The following is a 24,737-nucleotide window of genomic DNA, read 5'->3' as shown; positions in this document are numbered from 1 at the left end:
AGATGCCTTTTCAGAATAAATCTGAATCCTTAAATAACCTTTGAAGAAAACGGTTTGAACCGCCGTCTGGTCAGTTACAGCAACCGCTGTCAACCGACCACCAATTTCTCCTCTATTGACACGTATTACAACTTCCTTCAACTGTTCCCACCAGTTACAGAACTCAGACCTGCCTGTCCACTGCCAAATTTCTTTTGCCCGACTTCGTCCTTCGCCCGACCTGCTTCTTCGCCCGACCTCACTTGGCCGACCTCCGCATCAGCCGCCCTCCGTCTTTGACACTTGGCCGACCTCCGCACCAGCCGCCCTCCGTCTTTGACCGAAGACCTCCGCGTCTGTCCGTACATCTTCCTTGCCCGACCTTCCTCTTGACAGACCTCCGCGTCTGCCCGACTTCGCCTTTCACCCGATCTACGGTTTACCCGACTTGGGTACACCCTTTTTTTTTAGACTCCGCCCGACCTTTCTTCCTTTTCCCGACCTTTATTCTCTCCGATTGCACCCGACTTCTGGGTCATTTAACTTACATCCAGACCCGTCCAGAATCCCACTGCCATTATTTATTATTATTATTTTTTGTGCGTAACAGAACTCAAACAACATATTTATATAAAAAAAATTACAAAAAATATTCTATCATAACAAAAACTTGCGCGACTTAGGCGCGCTCACACGAGTACTAGTATGTTTATATATGTTGTGATGATGTAATTGATATATGATAGAGAGAGGGGAGAGAGCCGTGAGGGAAAAGTGAGAAAGTATGAGAGTTATGACTTGCATTTTTGTGTAGGTCAAGAAAGACATACATCAACAGTGCAAAGGGTAATCATAGTCATAATTAGGGCTGCTATTAGCAACTGCACAAGCCCTAATTAAAAAGGTCTTTTTTTTTTCTTAAATGTTAGCCTATTATAATTATTAAATATTAAATTGTATTTTATATTTTATATTTTTCATTATTTTCTAATTTAATTTTTATTTTAATATTAAATTTAAAAATCTAATCTTATCTTTTTCTTTCTTTTTTTTTTTTTATTTCTAACAACACTGCATTACATCTTTCAATGCCATTTACACCTCTCTCATTTCACTCACATCTTTGCCGTGTCCACCCACTCACCCAGACCAAAACCCACTTCTCCCTCTCTCTACTTTCTCGTTCATCTTCTTTCCGTTTTTCTCACTATTCGAACCTCCAAATGAAGCGCCGTCAGTTCGATTTTCATCTTTTTCTCTCAAGTCAACACCGTCGTCAAACCATTGCTTTCAACTTCTTGTCTAGCCGACACCAATACCAATCATATCATTTTAAAAATATATTTAGTTGTGTGTTTATAGGGTCTAAAATTTATTTTTGCTCAAGGTCCTGAAAAAGTCTGAGACGGCCCTGGTCATAATGCATCCATTTTTTATGCATAGTATATAACAATCCTTAGTTAATATAAAACATTGTTTTTATTTTTATTTTTATAAATTATAAATACTACTTACGTCCGGCTCTAAGGGTCTCATTTACTTTTTGTGTGTTGATATTTGAATACTAATTATTATATGAAAACGTAGTACAAATTAAAGGTAAAAGGGCAAAAAAATACTTCTATTAGTGTCTATAATACTATTATAATAATATTTGTTCAATAAATTATACAAATATAAAGTTATTTTTAATGTTATGTACAATGATGCAAAAAGTAAATGAGACCCTTAGAGCATGACGGAGGGAGTATTTTATATCTATAAATACAAAAATAATATGTACAATAAAATTAGTTAGTATATTTATTATTGCACACATTTTATGTTATACTCCCTTCGTCAATTTTAAAGTTTACATTTATTTTTTATGTATTGATATTTTAATATTAATTATTATATCAAATAAAAATATTTTTATTAGTGTCTTGTATTACTAATAGAATGACATTTATATAAAACACTATACAAATATAATGATATTTTTAATGTTAAATACAATGATGCAAAAGGTAAATGTAAACTTATCAAGTGGACGGAGGAGTATAATATTTAAGATAGAATTAATTGGAGTAGTATATTTTATTATTACAATTTAATTAAAAATATAGGTATTTACTATCACAAAATATTATACTCCCTCGGTCCCATTGAAATGTTGTCATTTTCCATTTTTGTCTTCCTCAAAACAAGGTTACCATTTCCTAATTTAGTAATTGTACTACCTATCTAACATAATAAATACCCTTCCAACTTGCATTATATTACGCAAATGTCATTACTTTTATATTACACAATGCTAATAGGAGTATATTCGTCTTTTTCACTGTATCTCATTATAATACTAATATTAAAAAATTTACATGCAAAAAGTAAATGACAACATTGCACCGGGAAGGAGGAGTATTAAAATACTCTTTAAAACATTACTTCAATCTCCATTTATACTTAGGGTGTGTTTGTTTGGTAGTTTGGATTTTAAGTTAAGATTTAAATAATAAAAATTTTGAATTTGATTGTTGTATGATGTGATATCTTGAATATAAAATTGATTTTTAGTATAATATAGAAAAAAAAAAAATAGATGTTTAATTTAATATTTTGGGGAGAAAACTTTTTATTAATAGTAAATTTTTGGAAGAATCCCCAAACAAACACACCCTTAATTAATATATATACTCATGTTGAAAATCTCTACTGCATTATTTTTCTTCTCTCTCATGTTCTAATCATATTTACATCAACATTCAATTACCGGTTTTTAACACCCATTATAACATTATCACCTCCCCCACATAACTTTTATAATTTTATAACTTCATAGTAATTATTTATTTTTACATATTTTTATTGTTTAATAATATATAAATAATATGTATTATATAATATTATATTTTAATTTAAAAATATTACTCCCTCGTCCTCGTCCTACATTTTTTATCTACCGGAGGAAGTAATTTATATAAATTGTAATAATATTATATAATCTTTATTATATTTTTAAATATTAAAATTATTCGAATTTGTGAAATTAATAATATTTAAAAACTTGAATGGTTGAAATTAACTTTGATTAATACATTACCCAAAAAAATTTATTTCCAACAACTTTTTTAAAAAACTAGTTGAAGAAAAAATTAATATGAAAATCTGAAAAAATAATTAATGTTGAAATTAAATATATATATATATATAATATAATTAAAAAATACGTAGGTAAATGTGATATTTTAAAATAAATTCAAATTATATTCATATAAATAATTATTGATAATTTAAATTTTTAAAAATTTCAAATTTCAAAATTTTGGATAATAATTTACTAAATAATATATACATATATATATATGTACTGTACCTCTATTTTGGTATTATTCATTAAAAAATTTCTTTACAAATCACAAGCAACACGTATATTTTATTTAAATATATATTAAAAAAATAAAAAAACTTGTTTTCAATTCATATAGCTGATTCATATGATGGATAATAAAGCTTTAAGAATGGCGGTGAAGTTAAGGCATCGATGATATATTATTTGCAATTTGCTTTTGCAATGCACATTCAAGAAAGCTGCAGAGTCTGAAATGGTTTCCCATGGAACCATTTCATATGACACCCAAAGTCATTGGTGCATAAAGAAATTGAAACAAAAATATGGTAAAATTGTATTCAACGATTAATCCCAAAGGGAGAAGAAGCACCTTAAAAATGAGAAAAAACAGTGATAGTCCACTGCAGATCAGACCATAATCAAGAATGGATTTATCTCTACCATTATTTTGATCAGACACAAAATACCATGTGCTCGACACAAGGTGTTCTTCTAATGATGTCCCTTGGCTTCAGCTTTCTTGTGGGATTTAGCTTTCATCTAGCAAAGTAGAGATAGAATTAGGACGTTAGCCTCTACAGTGTTGTCGTGTCAAGTGAAAAGAGCAGCCATAGATGTGTCAGAAACAATCGAGCAAGGAAAAAAATACAGCCAAGCAATGCCATATAAACCATTTTGAGAATAGTCATAGAGAGAAGCTATACAAGTGCAAAAAGAAGCATGATATAACAACAATGTTATTTGGTGTTATTTCCTCAACTAGTTGGTCATTGAGACAGTATCTGAATCATTGGCCTTGTAAGTTGTAACACACCAACAATATTAATCCAATACAATAATTTCTATGTCCTAGCGAGCATTTTATGCAGGCCTTTTAGTGCTAATGGAGTAGTATGATAAATACCACTAAGTATAACTTTATTTTACATGTGCTCTTAACAGAAATAGACATCCTTTGTGAATAGCCATGCATTAGCGAGGGCTACTCATTTCAACGTCTCAAGAACAATACATTAATCCTTTGGTCTGGCAAGTAATATAATTCATGAATTGTCATAACATCCATTGACAAGGTAACCTCAATTTTGCACTAGGTGAAATATGCTAATGGTCTCTCATAATTCAACAAACTTGTATTGTTGATCTCGTAAATATTAGCACAAGAGCTATCATGTGCAATATGTTTTTATGTGGGCTTAAGTAAGATCTTTGCAATTGATCTTATGTATTATGATCGCTATGGTAAAAGCTGCTATATAAGGTAATTTTAATGACTCATCAGGATAATTACGACAATGCAATCTCATCATTCGACTAACTTTTATTGTGGATCTCTCAATCATAGTACAAGCATAATATAAACAATGTTCGATCATATGGGATTCAGTATCACCACATCATGAACCTCTACATTGACCAGAACAAACTCCACCTCTGTCCCTCATCAAAGCCATGGCTCAATGCACAAACAGAACCGACAAGAGGCAACTCCAATGGCTAAATTTCTTCAATGATTACTTACATATTATTCATTACAACAAATATATACATCGCCCATTCTTAAGGAGTGCCATAGAATCAATTTCTATCTACAATTCCATTTCCAAATCTGATCACTTATGTAGAAACAAAAGCTCTATCACAAGACTTTTTAATTTTCAATATATCTCTGATCTAGATTCTCAAAGTTTAGCCTAAGACTCAATAACCTATATGAAATTACAAACAAATAAATCAAACGGCAAGAACAAAATTCAAATTGAGTAGCTATAAAAAAAAAAGACAGAGTTGAAGCTCATATAAATGCTTAAATAAAGAAAAGAACATCAATCCAATGATCCATATATCAATCCCGTAGTGAATCAGAGATAGGCAGGAAGTAAAACCGCATCGGGGAAAAAAAAAAAAAAAAAGCAAACGGAAATAGAAACCTTAAGAATCTTAAGCTTCACACTCCCGTAAACAATTCCGAACGTGAAAGCTGAAGCCCTAGCCACCTGCGATTCATCGAAAACCAAATACAATTCACAATTCAAACACACACAGAAGACGGTAGGCCGATAGGCGCAAAACCAATACTGGAAATGGAAATTACCAAAGCAAGTGAGCTCTTGCCGGAGTAGGGTCCGGGAGGCGGCGTCATTTCCAGATCAGAAATCTTCTGCTAAGAGGGCTTCGCTACGCCTGAAGACGAGGATCGATCTCGCAAACAATTCTTCTCCCCAAGCCTCAAAGCCCTACGGAATTAAAAGAACTGCTCCAAGGGTATTTACGTAAATTTAATTAGGGCCCAGTAAAAGGCCTGACATTTTCCATTAATGTCTTAGGGCTGAGCCCGCTTATATGTAGGCCGAGGAGGCCCAATTCTTATATGCTTCTTGTCTTCTTCCATCACTGTCGCGGGAGGATTGAAATCAACGGAAGGATTCTACCGGAGCTTCACCGGTTTTCTCTTCAGCTGTGCTTTTTTCCTTGCGTTCCTCTCCGGCAGAGCAGTGCTGGAAGGTTTGGTTTAACATTTTACTTGAGAATTTGGGATTTTGTGTTATCGCTATTAGTATTGACATTGTGGCTGCGGATTTTGGCTTTGAATTGTGTTGCCTTTCGAGTCTCTGCAGCTTTTTCTTTTCTTTTCTTTTCTTTCTTTCTTTTTTTTCCAGAAAAGTTTCGTCTTCCATCTGGTTATTAAATTGCTATAAATATATATATATATATATATGTATATAATTATACGATGCTGCTTTTGTGTGTGTTAATTGAGAATTTAAGCCATACTAGTGAGTTGAAGTTTCACGAGGTTAATGTTGTGCCTTTGTAATGGGTTTTGTGTTTTTCTGTGGTAAGTTAATATGTGGGCAATTTCTTTTATGAATTTTGTGCGTTTTTCATTTGGATTGTTATAAATTCGGATGCATGCCTAGGGTTATAGGCAAACAAGAAGAAATTAAGATGAATGAATAATGAATCAGTGATTCTGCATAGAAAACAGCAGTAGTACTTTTTGGCATGATGGAATATATCTATCTCTATGGTTTTTTCCTTTCTCTTATGCAGTATAAATGTTTGTAACTCTAAAGTTGTCTTTGAATTTAAAATCTCCACACCTTCTGCTAGTAAATGGAGCCTGAAGTTGTGGACGCTGAATTGGTTTTGCCTAATCATTTCAAGTTTAAGAAAATCCAAATGTATGAAAAATATCCGAAGGGGCAAGCAAGAGTACGGTGGAAACATCTCAAGCAGATTATTCAAGCAGAGAATTACCAAAGTCTTCCTCCTGATGTACCAAATTGTAAGTATGTTATTTGAGATAAGCCGCGCTCCATGTTTGAATCATATCTATTGGTTAAATTGGATGGAGATATCTAATGTTTGTCTTGTTAATCTCATAAAGCTTTCTGTTCTGTACATTAACATATACAATTATACATTTTTTCATGAGCAATCTTACTGTTTAAAAGAAGCTCATAACAAAAGAGAATTTAGAAATGATGTAAGAAGCACTATGAGACTAGTCATATCTACAAGATTTACGTTCCTTTTTTGGGAATCCACCAGAGCGGCGACATAATTAAGCATGTTATTTGAGATAAGCCGCACTCCATGTTTGAATCATATCTATTGGTTAAATTGGATGGAGATATCTAATGTTTGTCTTGTTAATCTCATAAAGCTTTCTGTTCTGTACATTAACATATACAATTATACATTTTTTCATGAGCAATCTTACTGTTTAAAAGAAGCTCATAACAAAAGAGAATTTAGAAATGACGTAAGAAGCACTATGACACTAGTCATATCTACAAGATTTACGTTCCTTTTTTGGGAATCCACCAGAGCGGCGACATAATTAAGCATGCTTGGTTTGGGGTAAATTTAGAATGGATGACTCAGGAAGTTTCCCATGATGCATACGAGTGAGGATAAAACATGTTGAAAGAAACTCATGTTGATTTTTGAGCCACATTTGGCACACTACAAAAGGGCTGGGGTATTACAAATGGTACTAGAATCAACATATGACGACGCACTATAGTTGGATCAACTTGTTAGCCACCCGGAAAGGGAAAGAATTTTGGGACACAACAAAAACATTGCTTTCTTAAGTGGGAGGAAATATAAGTTATATAACACTCCCAAAATTTGAAAATAGTTTAAGAGGATTAATAAGACTGTTCATATCAATAAGGCATATCTTTCTTTTTTGGAGCCCAGAGTAACAGCTTATGACTAATCCTACTTGCACTGGGGTAGATCCTTAATGCACAACTCCTTGGAAAGTTTTCTAGCTTGTGTGCGAGTAAGGACAAAGCAGGCTAAATTTACTTTTGTGGATCTTTGGAGCCTGTCTACAATTTCATAATAGATCCAGTTTGCTGCAAAGGGTCAGGATGCTACAAAGCTAGGCGGTGGGAAGGTGTAGAAATGTGAAAACTAGAATCTTATAAATTTCTAGTATTGTTGAGACAACAACCTTAGAGTAGGTCCCTACTGCTAGTGAACATTCATATTCTATTAGTTTTGTGGTATGGATAGCTTCCACATGTGGTACGTGTTTTTCCCTGGAGTTGTATCATTTAGTTCAATCAATTAAAGTTCTTTTAATCCTTATTTGTTGGTCCAACCTATTGATCATAGCTGATAGAGAGGATTAATGGGTGGTGAAGCTAAAATTGTATAACACAAGGAGACCATGGGAGGCCCATATGTAGACATGTAGTAGTTGATATATGAGAATGCATAAGAGAGGCGTTCATGCTGGTGCAGCGTATCACTGCCACCAAAAATGGTATATGTTGGTGACACTAGTCTTGCTCTACTTGCTACCAGCTGTTGTGGAAGAGGTGGCCACCATGTTATTGATGGCAGAAATGCTGCCTCTGCCATAGCCAAATCGGGCTATTGACAATCTTGCGCTGGGTCATGTTACTTGTCCTTAGCAACCATCAATAGGATGGGCTCCTTGATGTTAGTTGCTTGTGCAAAACAATATTATTTAATCCACTGGTTAGTGAGAAGGCTTAAGGTACAAAACACAATAGTTGAATGGAGGATGATTTGCCTTAAATTTGATGGTACCTAAGAAAATAGACAGGAAATATTGCGTGAATTTGATCATGTCCTAGTAATGTGCTTTAATGATTGACATATTGGGAGTCCTATCTAAAGTTTGGCTTCAACAGACAAGTTTTGGCAAATAAGCACCTTCGTCAATGAGTTCCTTCAATTCACTAGCCAGGTCTTGGGTGTATATAAGGATCACTATCTTGGGTATTGAGTTTATTGCAAAGGCCCCTAGGTAACAAACTACGGATGTTTGGGAACATCCTCCCAGACCTTGAGGTTGCAATTTCACTGGCTCTTAACAGTGAGCTAGACCCTTAGGAGCCCTCCCTTCCATTAAAGAGTTCTGCATGACGATCCCTGCCATGAATGAAGGTTTCAACAAGGCTACCATTCCCATGGACTACAAAAAAACTAGTAAGTAAACTAATGGTCTGGAAGAGAATAAGCACAGTTTGGATGATCATGATCAAAATAGTAAGGAGACATTATCGATGGCACAAATGATCTCTATAGTCAATGTCTACTTTGAGTTAGAAATCATCCCAATTGAAAGAAGACATCAAAAGCTTTCCAACAATACCAATGTCATCCCAATTGAAGCTTCTGTTAGAGAGATATATATATTATATTAAAATAAGACAAATTAAATCAGATAATCTTGCAGCCATGCACAAAAGAGTGCTTCTACAACCATCAAGCCATGTGCATTTTTTGGCCAAGCTGTCTCATTCCAATAAAAGAGGCAACTGTATATTCTGCTCTTCTCTTTCAAATTTATTAAAGTGTCATGGACCTATGGATGATGAATCTCATCATCTTCATTTTTAGTGATGAGGTAATACGCTTTAGGGGGTGATTAACCAAGTTCAACAATAGGTTTCCATTGCCATTTGTAGGAATCATAATTATGAGAGCATGAGGCTCAATTTAGTGTAAGGAGCTAACATTTCTAACTTCTAATTGATAGTAGAGCAATTCATGTCTTCATTGCCCATGGTGTTCAAAGAGCTCGGACCCTCTATGAAGCAAATATGTACATTTGAAGGAATATGGATGATGGAAGAGAGGTGGAAATCTGGAGTTATGGTGTGCATTGTTTCTCGGTTGGTTATATATTAAAGTGAGTGATGGTTGCTATCTATTTCCTTCAGTCTATTATGATATTGGGGGATGGTTGTGGCTTGAAACTATTGGGGGAAGTGACGATGAATATGTAGACTATGATGCTCACCTTTGAGTCTGCGATGGAAATTACATATCCAGGGGACCCTGCGCTATCCTGCCTATTGGTGACATGACACTCCTTATTTCAAATGTATTTTCATATTCATGGAGAAGACTTGGAGCCTGCTGGTAGTAGGGGCTAACCATGGACTGAGGAGCTATTGTTGTGGCTACAAGTTGTTTGGAGGTGTACAATGTAGTGGTTGGCAAGCCATCAGGCCAGGCCTTCCACTGATTGACTCACTGATCATCTTGTTGTGCTTCACTCAGGGGCAGGACCAGTTTCAATTAGGCTGTATGTTTATGGCCATATGCAAAAGAATGAGATTGAAAAGCTTGTTAGCTTGATTCTATTGGCTGATGCGTTTACCTCAGTTCCAACCTCTAATCTAGTATTGTGCTTCTTGTGAAAAGTGATGATAGTTGCCAATTCAATGTGGAATATCAGGGACTCCAAAAAGTCATGATTTTCAAACATTCTGTACAGTGATCCAAGAGGTTTTGATAAATTAGCTGCTTGAGTAAATTGTGTTCTTGAAGGTAAACTTGCAATTTGGATATCATTGAATATGGGGCTACCTTGTAGATATGGCCACAGTTGTAATGGCGCAATGGAGCATGTCAAAAATTTGTATTGCTAGCATGCACTACAAATAATTACTGATCTTTTTCAGCATTTTTGTGGAATAGTTTTCTGTTATAGCCATGTCTAATACAAATAAATGCATGGTGCATATATCTTGTCGGTGCTTTCACAGAATAACAATTTCATGGCAAATCCAGAGAAATGCTTCTTTAGTTGCTCAATGAATATTTGGGTTAGTAGATGGTGTTGCTTGGACTCAACCTGGCCAAGGTATAAGTAGTAGTCACTTGCCCGAAGCTGAAATTGATCTGAGAGAAATGGAATTTTTGGGATTTATATTTTACAGGATACTATAGCACATTTATCCTAGATTAAGGCATAATCTTGAGATCTCGTCGAACAATTGTTGAACAAAGAAGCCTTGACCATCATATTCCATGGCTGGTTGTTGCTTTGGTATCATTTTGACATTTGTAAGGCCACCCTCATATTTCAATTCTTGCCATGTCAGACTCAATCATCAATTTTAGTAGACTACTATGATTCAAGAATAAGAGTGGAGATAGTTCTTACATAGGAAAAAAAGGTTGCCTCATATTTCAATATGGAATTTGCTCATAGGAATCTCTCATTAAATGAAAAAAAACTAGTGCATCATCCAGCATTGTCATTCATACTGCGTCTAACATAGTTTGCACAAACCATCATAGCTTGATGCACTATTGTCATAGACATAGTTGTCGACTCAAGTTTTAAGGTTAACATGGAAGTAGGAATCTTATGTAATATCCCGAATTTGGAAGGAACATAGAGGATGGATAATACTACTTGCATCAACAATATGCATCTTCTTTTTTGGAGGATTCAAGAACTCCAGAGTCGAGGATGTTTGTTTTAAAGTAAATTTTAGAATGATGACCTCCTGAAAAGTTTCCCAGGAAGGACTTTAGGGTTAATATGTGGTGGCAGTTTATAACACACAACACTCCTAGCTCGGTATAGAGGGGCCAGGGTGTTACATCATAAACTTGTAGGCGTCAACAAAAAAATATATTATGTAAACACTAAACACTTGGCTTAGCAATCTGATATGGGAGACAAAACATGGGGCGGGGGGGATACTAATTTAGTGAAACTCATTGAGTTTATGATCCTCCATGTTATCGTATCATAGTCTTGATCAGCATTCTCTATTGGCGTAAACAAGACTTTATCCCCAGCACTATCAGTATTTGGGATCTCCAAGCCATCACTACCAATAGCATCGCCTTCACCTCTACTATCATCTCCTCCTACTTAAAGCAGATCTTCTTCTAAACCAGTCTAATCCACATTCAAATTCTCGTCAAAGAAAGTAAGTCAGTATTGTGCTCATTTTTTTTGTTACTTTATTCTTTTTAGCTAACCTTGCATTATTCATAGGTTTTTTGTTTTTTTTTTGTTTTTAAACAGTAAGTGATAAATAAATAATAGATTTGAATCACATAATTAAAATATTATCATCCCAAGGTGCTTCAGTTATGTTCACAACTAGATGAGCTGCATGTCAAACTAAATACATGAATGGCAAACTTCTGAAGCTCTGGATGCTCATTTCCATAAGACTTCTAACATTGTGCTGGAGTTTAAGTGTCAACATGGTTAGTAGCTTACCAAGAAATTTTGATCTACTCAATGTCCTCAAGTTGTGCTTAAATTTTATCCATTTCTTCCACATCTACAACCAAACTTTCAAGACAATCATATAGAATATGTTTTACTTCAAAATCTACTTGTAAATCTGTGCCATAATACAATTGGAGGTTAAGATAATAAGCAGAAGCTTACAGTGGCATATCTTTCATCAATAACCTTGCACAGTAGCATACAACTAGAGAATTAAGATGTTTATTTACTTTATGAAACTAAAATCTAATTATTGAGAACTAAGTAGAATTAGTATTAATAACTCAGGGTTTGCTTGTTTGTGTTCTAAGTTGGTTTGAGAATTGTAAAATCTTAATGAAAAATAGGTCTTCGATGTGATCTTTCTTAATTGAAGATGGTAGTGGATGTTATGTGTTGAATAATGAATTTTAGAAGAAAAATATAAATGTTGGATATGAGTTTTTTTCGGGAAAATAAATAGGTGATTGTAGTTTACATAGTACAAAATGTGATTGAGAACACAACATGCAAACCCCTTAGATTCTCCAATATTGTTAAAACAAGTTTGCATTTTTTGTAGCTTGGTTGATTGTTTCATAAATGAACCTCACAACCATTTTTTATTTTGTTGTATGAATTGGAGTACTTTCATTAGAAGCCCCCTTCAACAAGATCACAGTTTATTTTTCCACAACATTTTTATTTGTGATCTAATTTAACAAGATTCTCATCTCTTTCAAGTTGAAAACTAGTCTAGTCAATTGATGTGAGAATCCTTGTTAGTGCTTCCTTGTTGTTCATACTACTTAACATCAAGATGTCGCAAAACACACTATGCAGGCCTGACCAAATCATTTTGACCTCGGGAATATGATGCAATAAAGAAATTAGCAGTACTTGAGTAAATATAATCTGTGATCCTTTTACCATGTGCAACGGTCTTTCTTTTCAACATCATCGAACATAAGATCAATGCAACATGTTGCACGTATGATCCTATATAATTCTTCCTTTTCTTCATCAACTGTTCTCCAGTTCCTTGTATTGCCCTTGCAATTTTTACCACATTTCATCCATTAATCAGAGTTTTATTTGTGGTATTACTATTTAATGTATTCAGGGTGTTCCAATATCATGATGTAATCTTCATTAGTGACAACTGATGTACTTTCTGTGCAGATGTTAACATTGAAACTCCACCATCAATGCATCCACGCAAACGAATATGTGACATAACCGGATTTGAGGTATCGTGATCTTCCATGCTTTGTTCTACATGCTTTAAGCCTGCAGAGTTTTCTTGTTGAAAAATCAGTTGCCCCAAGTGACAAAATGTTATGATCGAATAGCACAAAATTACTCTCAAGATGACTTATTTGTCATTTGATTTTTGTTTTTCCATACTTGCCTCATTATAATGAGCTGATTAATACAGAGTATTAAATTAGAGATTATAGAGGACGACTATGAATTTCATTGTGTTTCGACCCTTTACTTTGATTATTAATATGTTAGAGAATTCATGTCAAATTTCAGTCGTCTCTCTATGATATGATATGGAATCACAACTGTTGTATGTGTAGGCACCGTACTCTGATCCGAGAACCAAGCTCCGTTATGCGAATGCAGAAGTGTTCAAGGTCATACGAACCCTCCCAAATGATTACGTCCAACGGTACTTGGCTCTTAGAAATGCTGCAGTTGTTCTCAGGTAGCTAAATATAACCCTTGTTGTACATTGCCATTTGCTGGGGAGTTCACTTTCCTGTTTTTGTTAAAAGAACTCTTAATCTTCTTGTTACATTGCAATATGCAAGCTCTGGGTTTGGAATGATTATTGAACATTCATTTGGTATCAAAAGAATGGAAATTAGGAATGAGAAAACTTCTGAAAATACCACCAAGAAAAGCCGGTTTTAAATGTTGGGATCATTCCCATTCTTTGAAACTATTTTGACTGAATAAGTTTGAGCTGCTTAGAGCTGCTTTTCTTATGTCAATGCAACAACCAAACACTTATGTAAGTAGTAGATATATACATAAAAACAAATAAAATAACTATTCTAACATTAAGGGCCAGATTTAGGCTTCCCACAGGTTATTTAAATGCACAGAACACATACACTTGGAAAACGAAAAAGAACCCAAAGCTGAAAAAGCAACAGTGAATCCACCACCAGCCAACTAAATGCTATATTTACCAAGGCCCCCAGTAGATTCTTGACAGAAGCAGGCAGACACAGAATTATGAGCAAAAAAACCATGATGCAATGAATTATTTGATAGTTATGTAGCGATTCGTACCGTGTTTAGCCCAATAGTTCTTGAGATCGAGAGGGATAGACAAGTCGTGTCTGCCTGCCGCCAGTCTTGTGAGCAGCCTTCGAAATACACTCCCACTCATCTTCCGGCCACCCATTCGGGCGTGCCTCTTGTTTGGCACATGAGGGAGAGGGTACATCGATAGGGAAGTCGTGCAACAAGACGATTGCCACCCTCCATTGCTCCACTTGTAACACTGGCGGGGCACTCCTGTGCATGAACACATGGGTGCTGGGATGGTAGACTCGTCGAAAGATATATGGTTCAGGGAATCAAAATCCTGAGCATCCCATTTAGCCTTAGACCCGTCGGTTGTGTTCAAATCCTCGTTTATTTTCTTCCCTTTCCTAGGTGGCTTAGCTCTCTTCGATTTGAGATCCTTGTTTGTAGCAATCCTTGCTGCTGCCTTGAGTGATTTTGCTGCTTCACATGGAACGGCGGACACTGGGAGTGCATCAGTTATGCACTGTTCCATCAGCATATGGGTCGACTGCAAGCTCATTCGCTTCAACCCACGTGCGCCGCCGCCACCACCCAACAGAGCATTCATTGTGCTCTCCTGAAACTGGAGCGCAGCAATGGCGTTATCGCGCTCCCTTAGGGCATTGTCGCGCTCCACAATCGCTGCATCTCTCTGCTTAGTGGCGATGTCTCGTTCTTCCAGTGCTGCTCTTTTTTCGGCCAGGGCTCTGTCCCGCTCCTTTATAGCAGCATCCTTTTCGTCGCAGAGCATGCCGATTCTTACATTCATATGGAAAGCATTCTGCTCTTTAACCTAGTACATTAGGACAAATTACATCTCACCACAATATTAGTTAAGGGAACGTACAGAGAGCTGATCAGAAGTTGAAATTGTTCATCTGGGTTACACTAGGATCTATATTCATACACTGACTTTGATCTTGATAAATTCTATTTATCAACTACGGATGAGATGCTCTCATGGGATCATTACCTGGTGTACTTTGTAGTAGTCCAACCTATGTCTCCGGCTTTCGCGTCCTCCTTCGTCCATTTCAACTGAATTTTCTAGAATGATCTAGTAAGTCTTGTTCAGTTGGTTGGGGGTATGATTATGCCTACCCAGTGTTGAACTCAAGTTTTTTTCCTGCAGTATGTAGAAAGAAATGAAGGTTACAAGGCACATCAATCATTGTGATTTCAAGCACTCAAGGGGGAAATGTGAGATAAATGGAATCAGTGTCTAACACTGCTTATTCCGCCATTGAGATTGAATGTCATAGAAGAAACATGAACTGAAATGCAGATGCACTTAAGCGAAAGTAAAATTATATGAAGCAGCATTAGAGATCTACATTTTTATTAGTTTTTCCATGGCAAAACTACACTCAAAACAGATTTCGCATCATTTCCGTAACTAAATTCTAAATTGGTAGCAAATTTTACCGGAGTGAGAACACACTCACAAACGAAAACCAACCGGCAGCAAATTCACGCAAAACTCGTTCCGAACAAAACTTCACTAGAAACAGTTACTTCGATAAATCACTCTCCAGAATGACAATCAATAGATTAGAAGTTGGACGGCAGTTGATTTGGAGGAACAAGTAGAAGCAATTAATGATGCGAGGGTAGGGAAGACAGACTCACCGGAGAAGTGAAAAGAATGGAAATTAGAATGGAAAAGCATCGGTCGTCAACAGAGGAAAGCCTCTTCCAGCCACGGCTCTTCTCTCGTCGTCTCTTCCTCTCTCCTTCCGTCGTCCATGGCAGCGGCAGCAGTTTGGGTATCTGTCTCTTCTCTTCTCTACTCTACTCTTGTGGCAGTAGTGTAGTCGTCCTTCTTCCTGTGAAACGTGAACGAAGGAAAAGGGTTGTTATTAATTGAAAGCTCATTTATCTATTGGCTATTCGGTACATGTTGGCCTCTTCTCCCGGCTTCCAGCCCAATTTTGCTAAAGGGCCCAACGTGACTTAAAAAAATATAAATAAAAAATAAATAATAAATAAATAACTTATTTTATACAGAGTAAATTACCATTTTTCTAAGTATTACATCTGACTTTTATATCATTGCAACCGTGCCGGAATTGTCAAAATGGCAGCGCCACATTGAGGCCGCATCAATAATACTTGGAGTTTTTTATTGTTTTTTATTTAAAATGTATTACGACGTAGTGTTTACCATGACAACAATTATGTAAACACTACACCGCGTGCATACGTAAGGATATACGGATGCATTTATACTAATTGAAAAGTCGTCATGTATCCTTATATATGTGCATCTATGATTATGAATAAATACATTTACAATTTATTTTCCATCACACATCATATTCCTCTCTTTGTCTGTTTTCTAGGCTCTATAATTACCGTACTAATTAATATACATACATAAATATATATATACAATTCATACACACATATTATTATATTTTGCACATGGATAGTTTATATATATAGATAAATCAATATATTATACTCTATCTTTCTTACATTTGATTATTTGTTTTTTAGGGAGTTTTAAAAATATTAGTATTATATTAAGATATAGTAGAAATAAAAGTAAAAAGAATAAACTAACCTTATTAGTATTATATGATATAAATGTAATGGCATTTGTCTAATATGTTGTAAATTAAAATAGTATTTATAATGTTAGGTAGTTAGTACAATTATTTTAAAAAAAAATAGATACTTTGTTACGAGACTAACCAAAATGAAAAAATAGATAGATTGTTAAGGGACGGGGGGAGTATTATTATTTATATAACACGTTATCAGCACAAAGGTTCTTGCTTATTTTATTTTTGGTAAATTTTATTTTTATACTATCTATATCTATTTTCTACACTATGAAAAATCTTGCAAAATTTTCTTTTAAATTTTTGTCTTTTATTGGCAATAATTTTCTGACTTGGTCCCTAAATGTAGAAATGCATCTGATTTACATGGGTCTTGTTCATACAATTTTCAGTAAAAATACGACTACAAGCCAAGATCGGGCCACGGTTATTTTTTTCATTCATCATCATTTCGACATTCTTTTATAGTCCAAATATTTGACGGTGAAAAATCTATTTGATTTGTAGAATGAATTGAGAGAGATATTTGAGCACTTATAATACATTATTCTCCTTAAAGTCCGACATGATTGTCTTAACATGCAATTGCAGGATTTTAAATCTACTACATAGTACAACTCTACTATCCATCAGATTACATCTCAGTTGAAACTCTGCGAAGACAATGTTACTGAGAATGATAAATTGGAAAAGACTTTCTCTACCTTTAATGTTTTTAATGTTGTGCTGCAACAACAGTATCGTTAGAAAAAATTTCAAAAGTACTCACAGCTCATTGCATGTTTTTTATTAGCTAAGCAAAGTAATGAGTTAATGATGAAAAATCATTAGTCTCGGTTCACTGGTTCTAGTCCGTTCTCTGAAACGAATATGACATTTTTTGAACGACGTCGTGGATGTGGTCGCGGTCGCGAGAATCAACGTGGTCGATACACCCCTTACAATCACCGCAATTTTGACATTAACAAGAAGCAGAGTAAACCCTAATATGGGGATATAACCGAAAAGGCTAAATAGGGAAAGAGGCAAATCGACATTTGTAATTAGTGTGACATTGAAGGCCATTGAGTCAATACCTGCAGGACATCCAAACACCTAGTTGATCTTTACCAAGACTCACTGCAGAAAAATGGGAAGGGGGTCGAGATGAATCACGTTGATAATGATGACGACCCCGATGATGATTTTTCTGGATTATGACACAACACATCTTGATATAATGGATTTTTGCGTAGATCCAGCAAACCCTCAGTGACAGACATACTATGTCATTATACATTATGTTATTTTATATTTTGTAATATTTAAATTATCGCATATTACCCTTTTTGTAATGCATTATGTAATATTTATATTTACTTTTATTAATACTACGTTTATTTATATTTAAAGATTAAATGGATGTCAATCAAAATGATGCAAATATGTATTTCATTAGCAGTGCAACGATACATACTATATTGAAACACGAAAAATATTTCTTCCATTTGAAAAGAGAAAAGATGAATGTTAATACAATAAGTGGTAGAGCGAAATTAATTGAAGGCTCTAGAGAAGCCATTATATTTTTTCCCCCAGGGACAAAAATTGTGATATAGTATGCACTATTGGCCTCTAAAGCTCGAAGAAGCTTACTGAGCTTTCATGAAATTCAAAAAAATGGTTATTACATTGAAACTATGAGTGATAGCGATGGTGGGTTTTTGTTGATCACCAATATAATTAATGAAAGGAAATGCATCATTGAGAGATTACCCTCACTCTCTATTGGTTTATATTATGTCATATTAGGCTTTGTTGAAACACAGCTCACGGTAGATCAAAAGATTATTGATTTTCAAATATGGTATGATCATCTTGGGCATCCTGGCCGTATAATGATGATGTGAATAATTGAGAATTCGCATGATCATTCATTAAAATGTCAAAAAGTATTAAACTCAAATGAATTAACTTGTGTTACCTACACTTAGAGAAAATTGATAATCAGGCCATCACCAACTAAAATAGGTATTGAATCACCTAAATTTTTTTAAAAGAATACATGGGGATATATGTAGACCAATAAACTCACCATATAGGCCATTTAAATATTTTATGGTGCTTGTTGATACATCTACCGGATGGTCACATGTTTGTTTATTATCTACTCGAAATATGACATTTGCGAGATTGTTTTCCCAAATTATTAATAGATAAGGAAATAGACTCAATAATGCATAATAACACTTGGGTGTTATCTGACTTACCGAAAGTTGCAAATCACTAGGGTGTAAATGAGTTTTGAAAATGAAACTCAAGGTTGATGGATCTATTGACAAATACAAAGTCCGTCTCGTAGTGAAAGGCTACAGAAAAAAAATCGAAGGGTTTGACTTCTTCGACATATATTCACCAGTAACTAGGATAACATCCATTCAAATGCTTATTTTGATTGCGTCTTTGAACAATCTTGAGATTCACCAAATGGATGTGAAGATTGCTTTTTCTAAATGGCGAATTAGAAGATGAGGTATATATGGAACACCCGGAATGATATGTCGTTCCTAGCCAAGAGAGAAATATGTACAAACTGATAAAGTCTTTGTACGGGCTGAAACAAGCACCTTTACAATGGCACTTGAGATTTGATAATGTTGTGTTATCAAATGGTTTTAAAATAAACGAGTGTGACAAATGTGTCTACATCAAAGACACACCTTCCGGTTTTTTCATAATATGTCTATATGTAGACGACCTACTGATCATGGCTAAAGAGGTCAGTCTGATCAATGAGATCAAATGCATGTTGAGTCGTAACTTCGACATGAAAGATTTGGGGCTAGCCGACATCATCCTTGGAATGAAGATTCTAAGGCAAGACGAAGTATTGTTCTGATTCAGTCCCACTATGTGGAAAATATACTGAGAAAATTCAATGTCTACGACAACACTATAGTGAAAACTCCAATGGACCTCAGCGTACACTTGAGCAAGAATATGAGAGACCCCGTAGCTCAAAAAGACTATGCCAATTATTGGAAGCCTAATGTACTTAAGAAATTGTACAAGGCCTGACCTGGCTTGCCCTGTAAACAAGTTGAGTCGATATATTAGCAACCCCAGTCATGAAAACTGGAAAGCGCTAGTAAGAGTATTAAGGTATCTTCAATTTACTCTGAATTTTGGCATACACTATGATAAAAAATGGTTGTAATGGGTAATTTGTATATACTCGCAGGGAATTTTATATTCGAAAATCGAGATGTGAATGACTATAGAAAGTGGTTAGATATAGTAAAATATTTCGGTTGTAGACCCTGAGTAGTTATCACAATTATTTATACTCTTTTACTAGTGAGTGTCCAGGTCGAACACAGGGATTGTAAGTCATGAATTTCAAATCAAGTGTAGATATTGTAAAAGCGGCGAGAAAATGCAGTATAGGGACCCGCTTTGTAGCGGATCCAAGTTTTTACTCTACTGAAAACGGTAACTAAAAGCGATAAAATGAGCGGAGGCGAGCGGAGCGGAGGTGAGCGGTGAAATGCCAGTGATGGTCGAGTGAACGGGACTTGAGCAGATGACACAATATACATATATATATATGAAAGCGATTGAGAGTGAGGGAGAGGTGTTGTGTCTGAACTGTGCGTTACTTAATGGCTAGGTTTTCTTGGATGAAGTGAGCGGGCGATGTTGGTGTGTTAACGGAGGTATATGTATAATATAAAAGCGGGGAAGGAGGTAATGTAAATATATAAACCGAATTATAAAGAATTCTTATCACTGGAATCTAACCATAAGGGATTTACAATAAGACTTCAATGACACCCAAAGTCGGAATATTATAAGAAAGAAATCCTACTGTCATTAGGAATTTCTGTGACCTAATAGACCACCGCCTATGCCCCATTAATTATCTCAATTTCTGCCTCATTAGTGGTTTTACCTTCCTGTTACCTCTTTTTAATCAAAATTAAATTCAAAACAGTAGTTAAGCAGGTCGACAAGGCTCCCACTTACTTAACTACATTGAACTACCTTGAAAACGTTTTTGACAAAAGACAAGGCTTGGATAATCAATTTTTCTTATGCTCTAAACCAGTGAAATGAAATTCTTTACGATCAGGGTTTATATAAGTGTGAAAAAGATGTGAAAGAAGTAGAGATGAAGAATTAAATGAGATTTCATTACTTACTAATAAAGTTGGGATTGCTAATTCTACAAAGCTGTTAAAGAAAGCAGTAAAACTACACTTAGTAAGCAGTAAAGTCTTGGCCAAGGGAGAAGGAAAGTCCCCACTCCCTTGGCCATTCCTGTGGAAAACTCCCTTACAGGGTTGAAGCTTTCGAAGAACATGAAGACAACTAGAATGCACAGAATTTTTAATCGCTAGAATACTCCAATCGAAGTATATTTACATACAGATATCTGGCCCTATTTATAATAGGTGAAAGGAAACGGTTGCAAGCAGTTACAAGTCAGTTTCAACCGCTAGGCAGTTAGGCTATTGATGGCAGTTATTCTGTTGAAGCAATTGCTGGCCATAACTCCTAGGGTGCTCGCTTCGCTTGCATAGGATTGTAAGGGCTCAGATCTTCCTCGCTTGCCGGAGGGCTGGAGGGCATCAGTGCAGCTATGCGGGCTTGCTTATGCTGGCTGGTAATGGAATGGCTGTACCGCTGCAGTTGGGACACTTAGTCAATATTTGAGTTGGGTTGCGGTCACTCTGCAACGGTGAGAGTCTGGGCCATCGCTTGCGAGCGGGAGAGACTGTCGCTTGTGAGCAGTGGAAGTTACCGCTTGCCTCTCTTGCCTTAGTTTTTTTGGGTGATGTAATTGCCGCTTGCGAGCGGAGGTGGTTTTCGCTTGTGGCGTCTACCTTAGCTTTTCTGGCACCAAAACACCGCTTAAAAGGGCAAAAATCGTTAATAATCTCAACAAATAAACTCTGGATCATGCCAAGCGATATAGATCAATAAAGTATGCCATCAACCAGTTATTGTGATGGTTTTTATAGAAAAATTCAAATAATACACAATACTGTCAAGCTAAAAATATGCTCATATTTGGGGTCATCACACTACGCGAAATATCCACTGGTACTCGAAGGTACTGCGATGCCAATTGGATATTCGATGCAAAAGACTCACTGTTTACAAGTGGATATATATTTAAGATTGGAGAATGAGTTGTTTCGTGAAAATCCACAAAACAGACGTGCATTGCACGGTCCACCACAATGGAATTGGAGTTTATCGCCGTGGATAAAGCTGGCGAAGAAGCCGAATGGCTCAGGAACTTCATGGATGATATTCCATACTGGAATAAACTAGTACCTCTTGTAATGATTCATTGTGATAGCCAAGCTGCAATAGCAAGGGCTAAGAATGAAATTTACAACGGTAAATCTCGACATATCCGATATAGACATAACATTGTATGACATTTGATCACCAGTGGGGTTTTGACTATTGAATATGTAAAATCAATAGAAAATCTAGTAGATCCGCTAACCATAGGGTTGCAGAGAGATCAAATGTACAAATGCTAAAGGGAATGAGTTTGAAATTCACAAGACAATTACAGTGGTAACCCAACCAAATCACTTGAAAATCTCAAACCTTAGTTCAATGGAAAAATTAAGTTGTGAGAGTTCGGCACGAACACTCAATTACAATTCCCTGAAAAGTGTTTTGTAACTTCCCATGTCCCACATCAGAAGTATGATAAAAAGGTAAGGGCATTAGCTCCTATAAATTGACTCTTTTGGGTCTATTTTAAAGCAGGACAACAAGCTTTTTTTTTTTTAGTAACTAGAGAGAGTGAAATTGAGATTTGGTGAGTTTTTGTGATGAAGGTTTTACAATTTTTTTCCGTGCAACAATTGTAATAAATATTTTAGTGGATTATCCCATTTTGGGATCGTGGATGTAAGTCTGTTGTGAGACCAAACCACGTTAAATTCTCGTGTCTTGTTATTTAGCTTTATCTTTCTTCCCTTGTGTGTTCCCAGCAAGTGGTGGTATTAAAGCGAGGTCTTGGCAAAGGGAGGAGAGAAGGAGGAAGAGGTGTTTCGAGAGAAGTTGACGGCGCGCCAGCAGTCAAGTTGCAGTTCCGCAGCAGGTTCCGGCAACACACCAGATTTTTGCCAGAAAGGTCGGTTCTGCTTGATTTGAGTTCTTGGCTTTATTTTTTTAGCCTCAGTTTATTTGGTTGTTGGAAGTGCTTGTTTATTGGAGGATTATTAAGCACTATGTCCACTACTTTGAAATATGAGGTTCCGCTCTTTGATGGAAAGAGTGATTTTACTATGTGGCAAAACACAATTCAAGACTATTTGGTGCAGCAAGGCCTTGATGTTGCCTTGGAAGATGTAAAGCCAGAACGTATGAAAGAAGGTGATTGAAGTATGATCCGAAAAAAACCTGTCATGATTCGATTGGCACTCACCCTGCATATAAAGGTTACCGTGTTGACGAAAACATCACCGAAGAGGTTGTGGCATACTTTGGAGAGTAAATTTGTCACGAAGACGTTGACTAACTGCTTGATTATGAAAATGGATCTATACTTTTTTAAGATAGAGGAATGAGGTAATATAATTGACCATACTAACAAATTTAATGAGCTAGTATGTCGATTGTTGAATGCAGGAGAGAAAATTAAAGACAAAGAGTAAGTGTTGCTCTTGTTAGCTTTATCGCCCAAATCCTACAAGTCATTGGTGCAATCAATGTTAGTTGGAAAAACTAAATTGAAAGTGAATGAGACGATAACAATTTTAAATGAGAATGACAAGATAATGAGAAAGGAATGCGCTTCAAAGGAGAGTCAACTACTAGTTGTGGGGAGTTCTGAAAGAGAGGAAAATGAAGAGTGAGCGTGGCGGAAGATCAAAATCTCAGCCAAGAGATTACAACTCTGTTGAGTGTCATTATTGTGGAGAGCTTGGTCACATTCGAAATCACTGTCGACTTTTTAAAGAAGACTTGAGAAGTCTGAGAAATTTGAAGGGTAAGTCGAAAGTCGAGAACTCCGCGAACATGGTCAGTTATGAAGGTGATTTACTTCTTTTAAATACAAATCCTGTTGAGAATTCTAATTGGGTGATGGATTCTGCTACCGATGTCCATATATGTAAAGATCAAACTTTATTTGATACTTTGCATACAAATAGAGATTTTGTCATTTTTACTATAAACTAATATAATACTAATATTTAAAAATCTATGCGTAAAAAAGTAAATGTTACCGGTTTTATAGGACGGAGATATTATCACTTTTTATTACTTCATTCATGTCACATTTCGTATCCACGTTGCCATTTTATCTACGTTTTACATCTTATGTGATTTTTTTTAAAAAAAATATATATATATATGTATATTTTAATTATATTTTAAATTTTCTAGTTTATAATTTTTTAATTTTAATTAAACTAATTAATTATGTTAAACTTTGTTTAGACAAAAAAATTTGGAGGGTTTTGAAGTTTTGGAATAATAAAAAATTAGTAATTGATGTGATGTTTTATGAAAAAAAATATATATATGTGATGTGATATTTTTTAAAAATAAATAATTCCTCAGTCATAGATATAATGTCACATTATAGACACGATAATTTAAGAGATAATTAAAAAATAATTAATAATATATTAGTAAAATTGATTATAATATAATACAAATAAATATACATTAAGAATAAAATAATTAATTAGTTTAATTAAAATTAAAAATTAGTAACCTTGACATAATATGTAAGACTGGATACGAAAATTGAAAATTGTTATATAAAGAATTTCTTACTATTAATTTATAATTATTTGTATTGTGTATTTCATATAACCCAAACACAAAAAATGAGACGAAAGAGCAAAAAAAATACTTTTAGATGATCGATCAAAAAGAAAAATAAACACATTTTTTTGTGTGAAAAGAGTATAAATCAATTTATAATACAAAAGAACATAACAACACAATGAAACATATGTTTACAGTTTTCGAGAGTATAAATCCATTTATAATACAAACGAACATAACAACACAA

At 35.1% G+C, this 24,737-nt stretch overlaps 3 protein-coding genes across 4 annotated transcripts; 1 reads left to right on the top strand and 2 right to left on the bottom strand.

Annotated features, from left to right (window-relative positions):
• Positions 1 to 3,486: 3,486 nt before the first annotated feature.
• On the bottom strand, positions 3,487 to 5,564 carry LOC127252465 (uncharacterized). Its single transcript, XM_051276645.1, has 3 exons — positions 5,406 to 5,564; positions 5,242 to 5,307; positions 3,487 to 3,850 (listed from the first exon to the last, which is right to left on the bottom strand). Exons 1-3 carry the CDS (start codon positions 5,451 to 5,453, stop codon positions 3,803 to 3,805), a joined length of 162 nt encoding a protein of 53 aa, XP_051132602.1. The 5' UTR covers positions 5,454 to 5,564; the 3' UTR covers positions 3,487 to 3,802.
• An 86-nt stretch (positions 5,565 to 5,650) lies between these two features.
• LOC127252464 (protein EIN6 ENHANCER) lies at positions 5,651 to 13,642 on the top strand. The gene is made up of 4 exons (XM_051276643.1): positions 5,651 to 5,815; positions 6,425 to 6,599; positions 13,011 to 13,078; positions 13,415 to 13,642. The coding sequence occupies exons 2-4, from the start codon at positions 6,428 to 6,430 to the stop codon at positions 13,544 to 13,546; spliced, it is 372 nt and encodes a 123-aa protein (XP_051132600.1). The 5' UTR covers positions 5,651 to 5,815; positions 6,425 to 6,427; the 3' UTR covers positions 13,547 to 13,642.
• LOC127252463 (protein BASIC PENTACYSTEINE5-like) lies at positions 13,457 to 15,988 on the bottom strand. Of its 2 annotated transcripts, XM_051276642.1 has the most exons (4): positions 15,765 to 15,988; positions 15,109 to 15,261; positions 14,136 to 14,928; positions 13,457 to 13,596 (listed from the first exon to the last, which is right to left on the bottom strand). In XM_051276642.1, the coding sequence occupies exons 2-4, from the start codon at positions 15,166 to 15,168 to the stop codon at positions 13,589 to 13,591; spliced, it is 861 nt and encodes a 286-aa protein (XP_051132599.1). In that variant the 5' UTR covers positions 15,169 to 15,261; positions 15,765 to 15,988; the 3' UTR covers positions 13,457 to 13,588. The 2 variants fall into 2 exon arrangements, with proteins under 2 accessions (XP_051132599.1, XP_051132598.1); XM_051276641.1 differs by lacking the exon at positions 13,457 to 13,596 and having other exon boundaries at positions 13,866 to 14,928.
• Positions 15,989 to 24,737: the final 8,749 nt, after the last annotated feature.

The sequence above is a fragment of the Andrographis paniculata genome, unplaced genomic scaffold (assembly GCF_009805555.1).
Source record: "Andrographis paniculata isolate CXL003 unplaced genomic scaffold, ASM980555v1 Contig46END, whole genome shotgun sequence".
Lineage (NCBI taxonomy): Eukaryota > Viridiplantae > Streptophyta > Magnoliopsida > Lamiales > Acanthaceae > Andrographis > Andrographis paniculata.
The sequence above is the reverse complement of the archived record's forward strand: the minus strand, read 5'-3'. Positions and strand labels throughout refer to the sequence as shown.

Excerpts from the sequence above, each read along its gene's own strand:
- LOC127252463 (XM_051276641.1), bottom strand. The coding sequence starts at position 15,168 with ATGGACGAAGGAGGACGCGAAAGCCGGAGACATAGGTTGGACTACTAC. Across the intron at positions 14,929-15,108 it reads ACTACTACAAAGTACACCAG|GTTAAAGAGCAGAATGCTTT; the intron begins GTAATGATCCCA and ends CTAATGTACTAG.
- LOC127252464 (XM_051276643.1), top strand. The coding sequence starts at position 6,428 with ATGGAGCCTGAAGTTGTGGACGCTGAATTGGTTTTGCCTAATCATTTC. Across the intron at positions 6,600-13,010 it reads TCCTCCTGATGTACCAAATT|ATGTTAACATTGAAACTCCA; the intron begins GTAAGTATGTTA and ends CTTTCTGTGCAG. Across the intron at positions 13,079-13,414 it reads GTGACATAACCGGATTTGAG|GCACCGTACTCTGATCCGAG; the intron begins GTATCGTGATCT and ends TTGTATGTGTAG.
- LOC127252465 (XM_051276645.1), bottom strand. The coding sequence starts at position 5,453 with ATGACGCCGCCTCCCGGACCCTACTCCGGCAAGAGCTCACTTGCTTTG. Across the intron at positions 5,308-5,405 it reads GCAAGAGCTCACTTGCTTTG|GTGGCTAGGGCTTCAGCTTT; the intron begins GTAATTTCCATT and ends GATGAATCGCAG. Across the intron at positions 3,851-5,241 it reads TGAAGCTTAAGATTCTTAAG|ATGAAAGCTAAATCCCACAA; the intron begins GTTTCTATTTCC and ends CTACTTTGCTAG.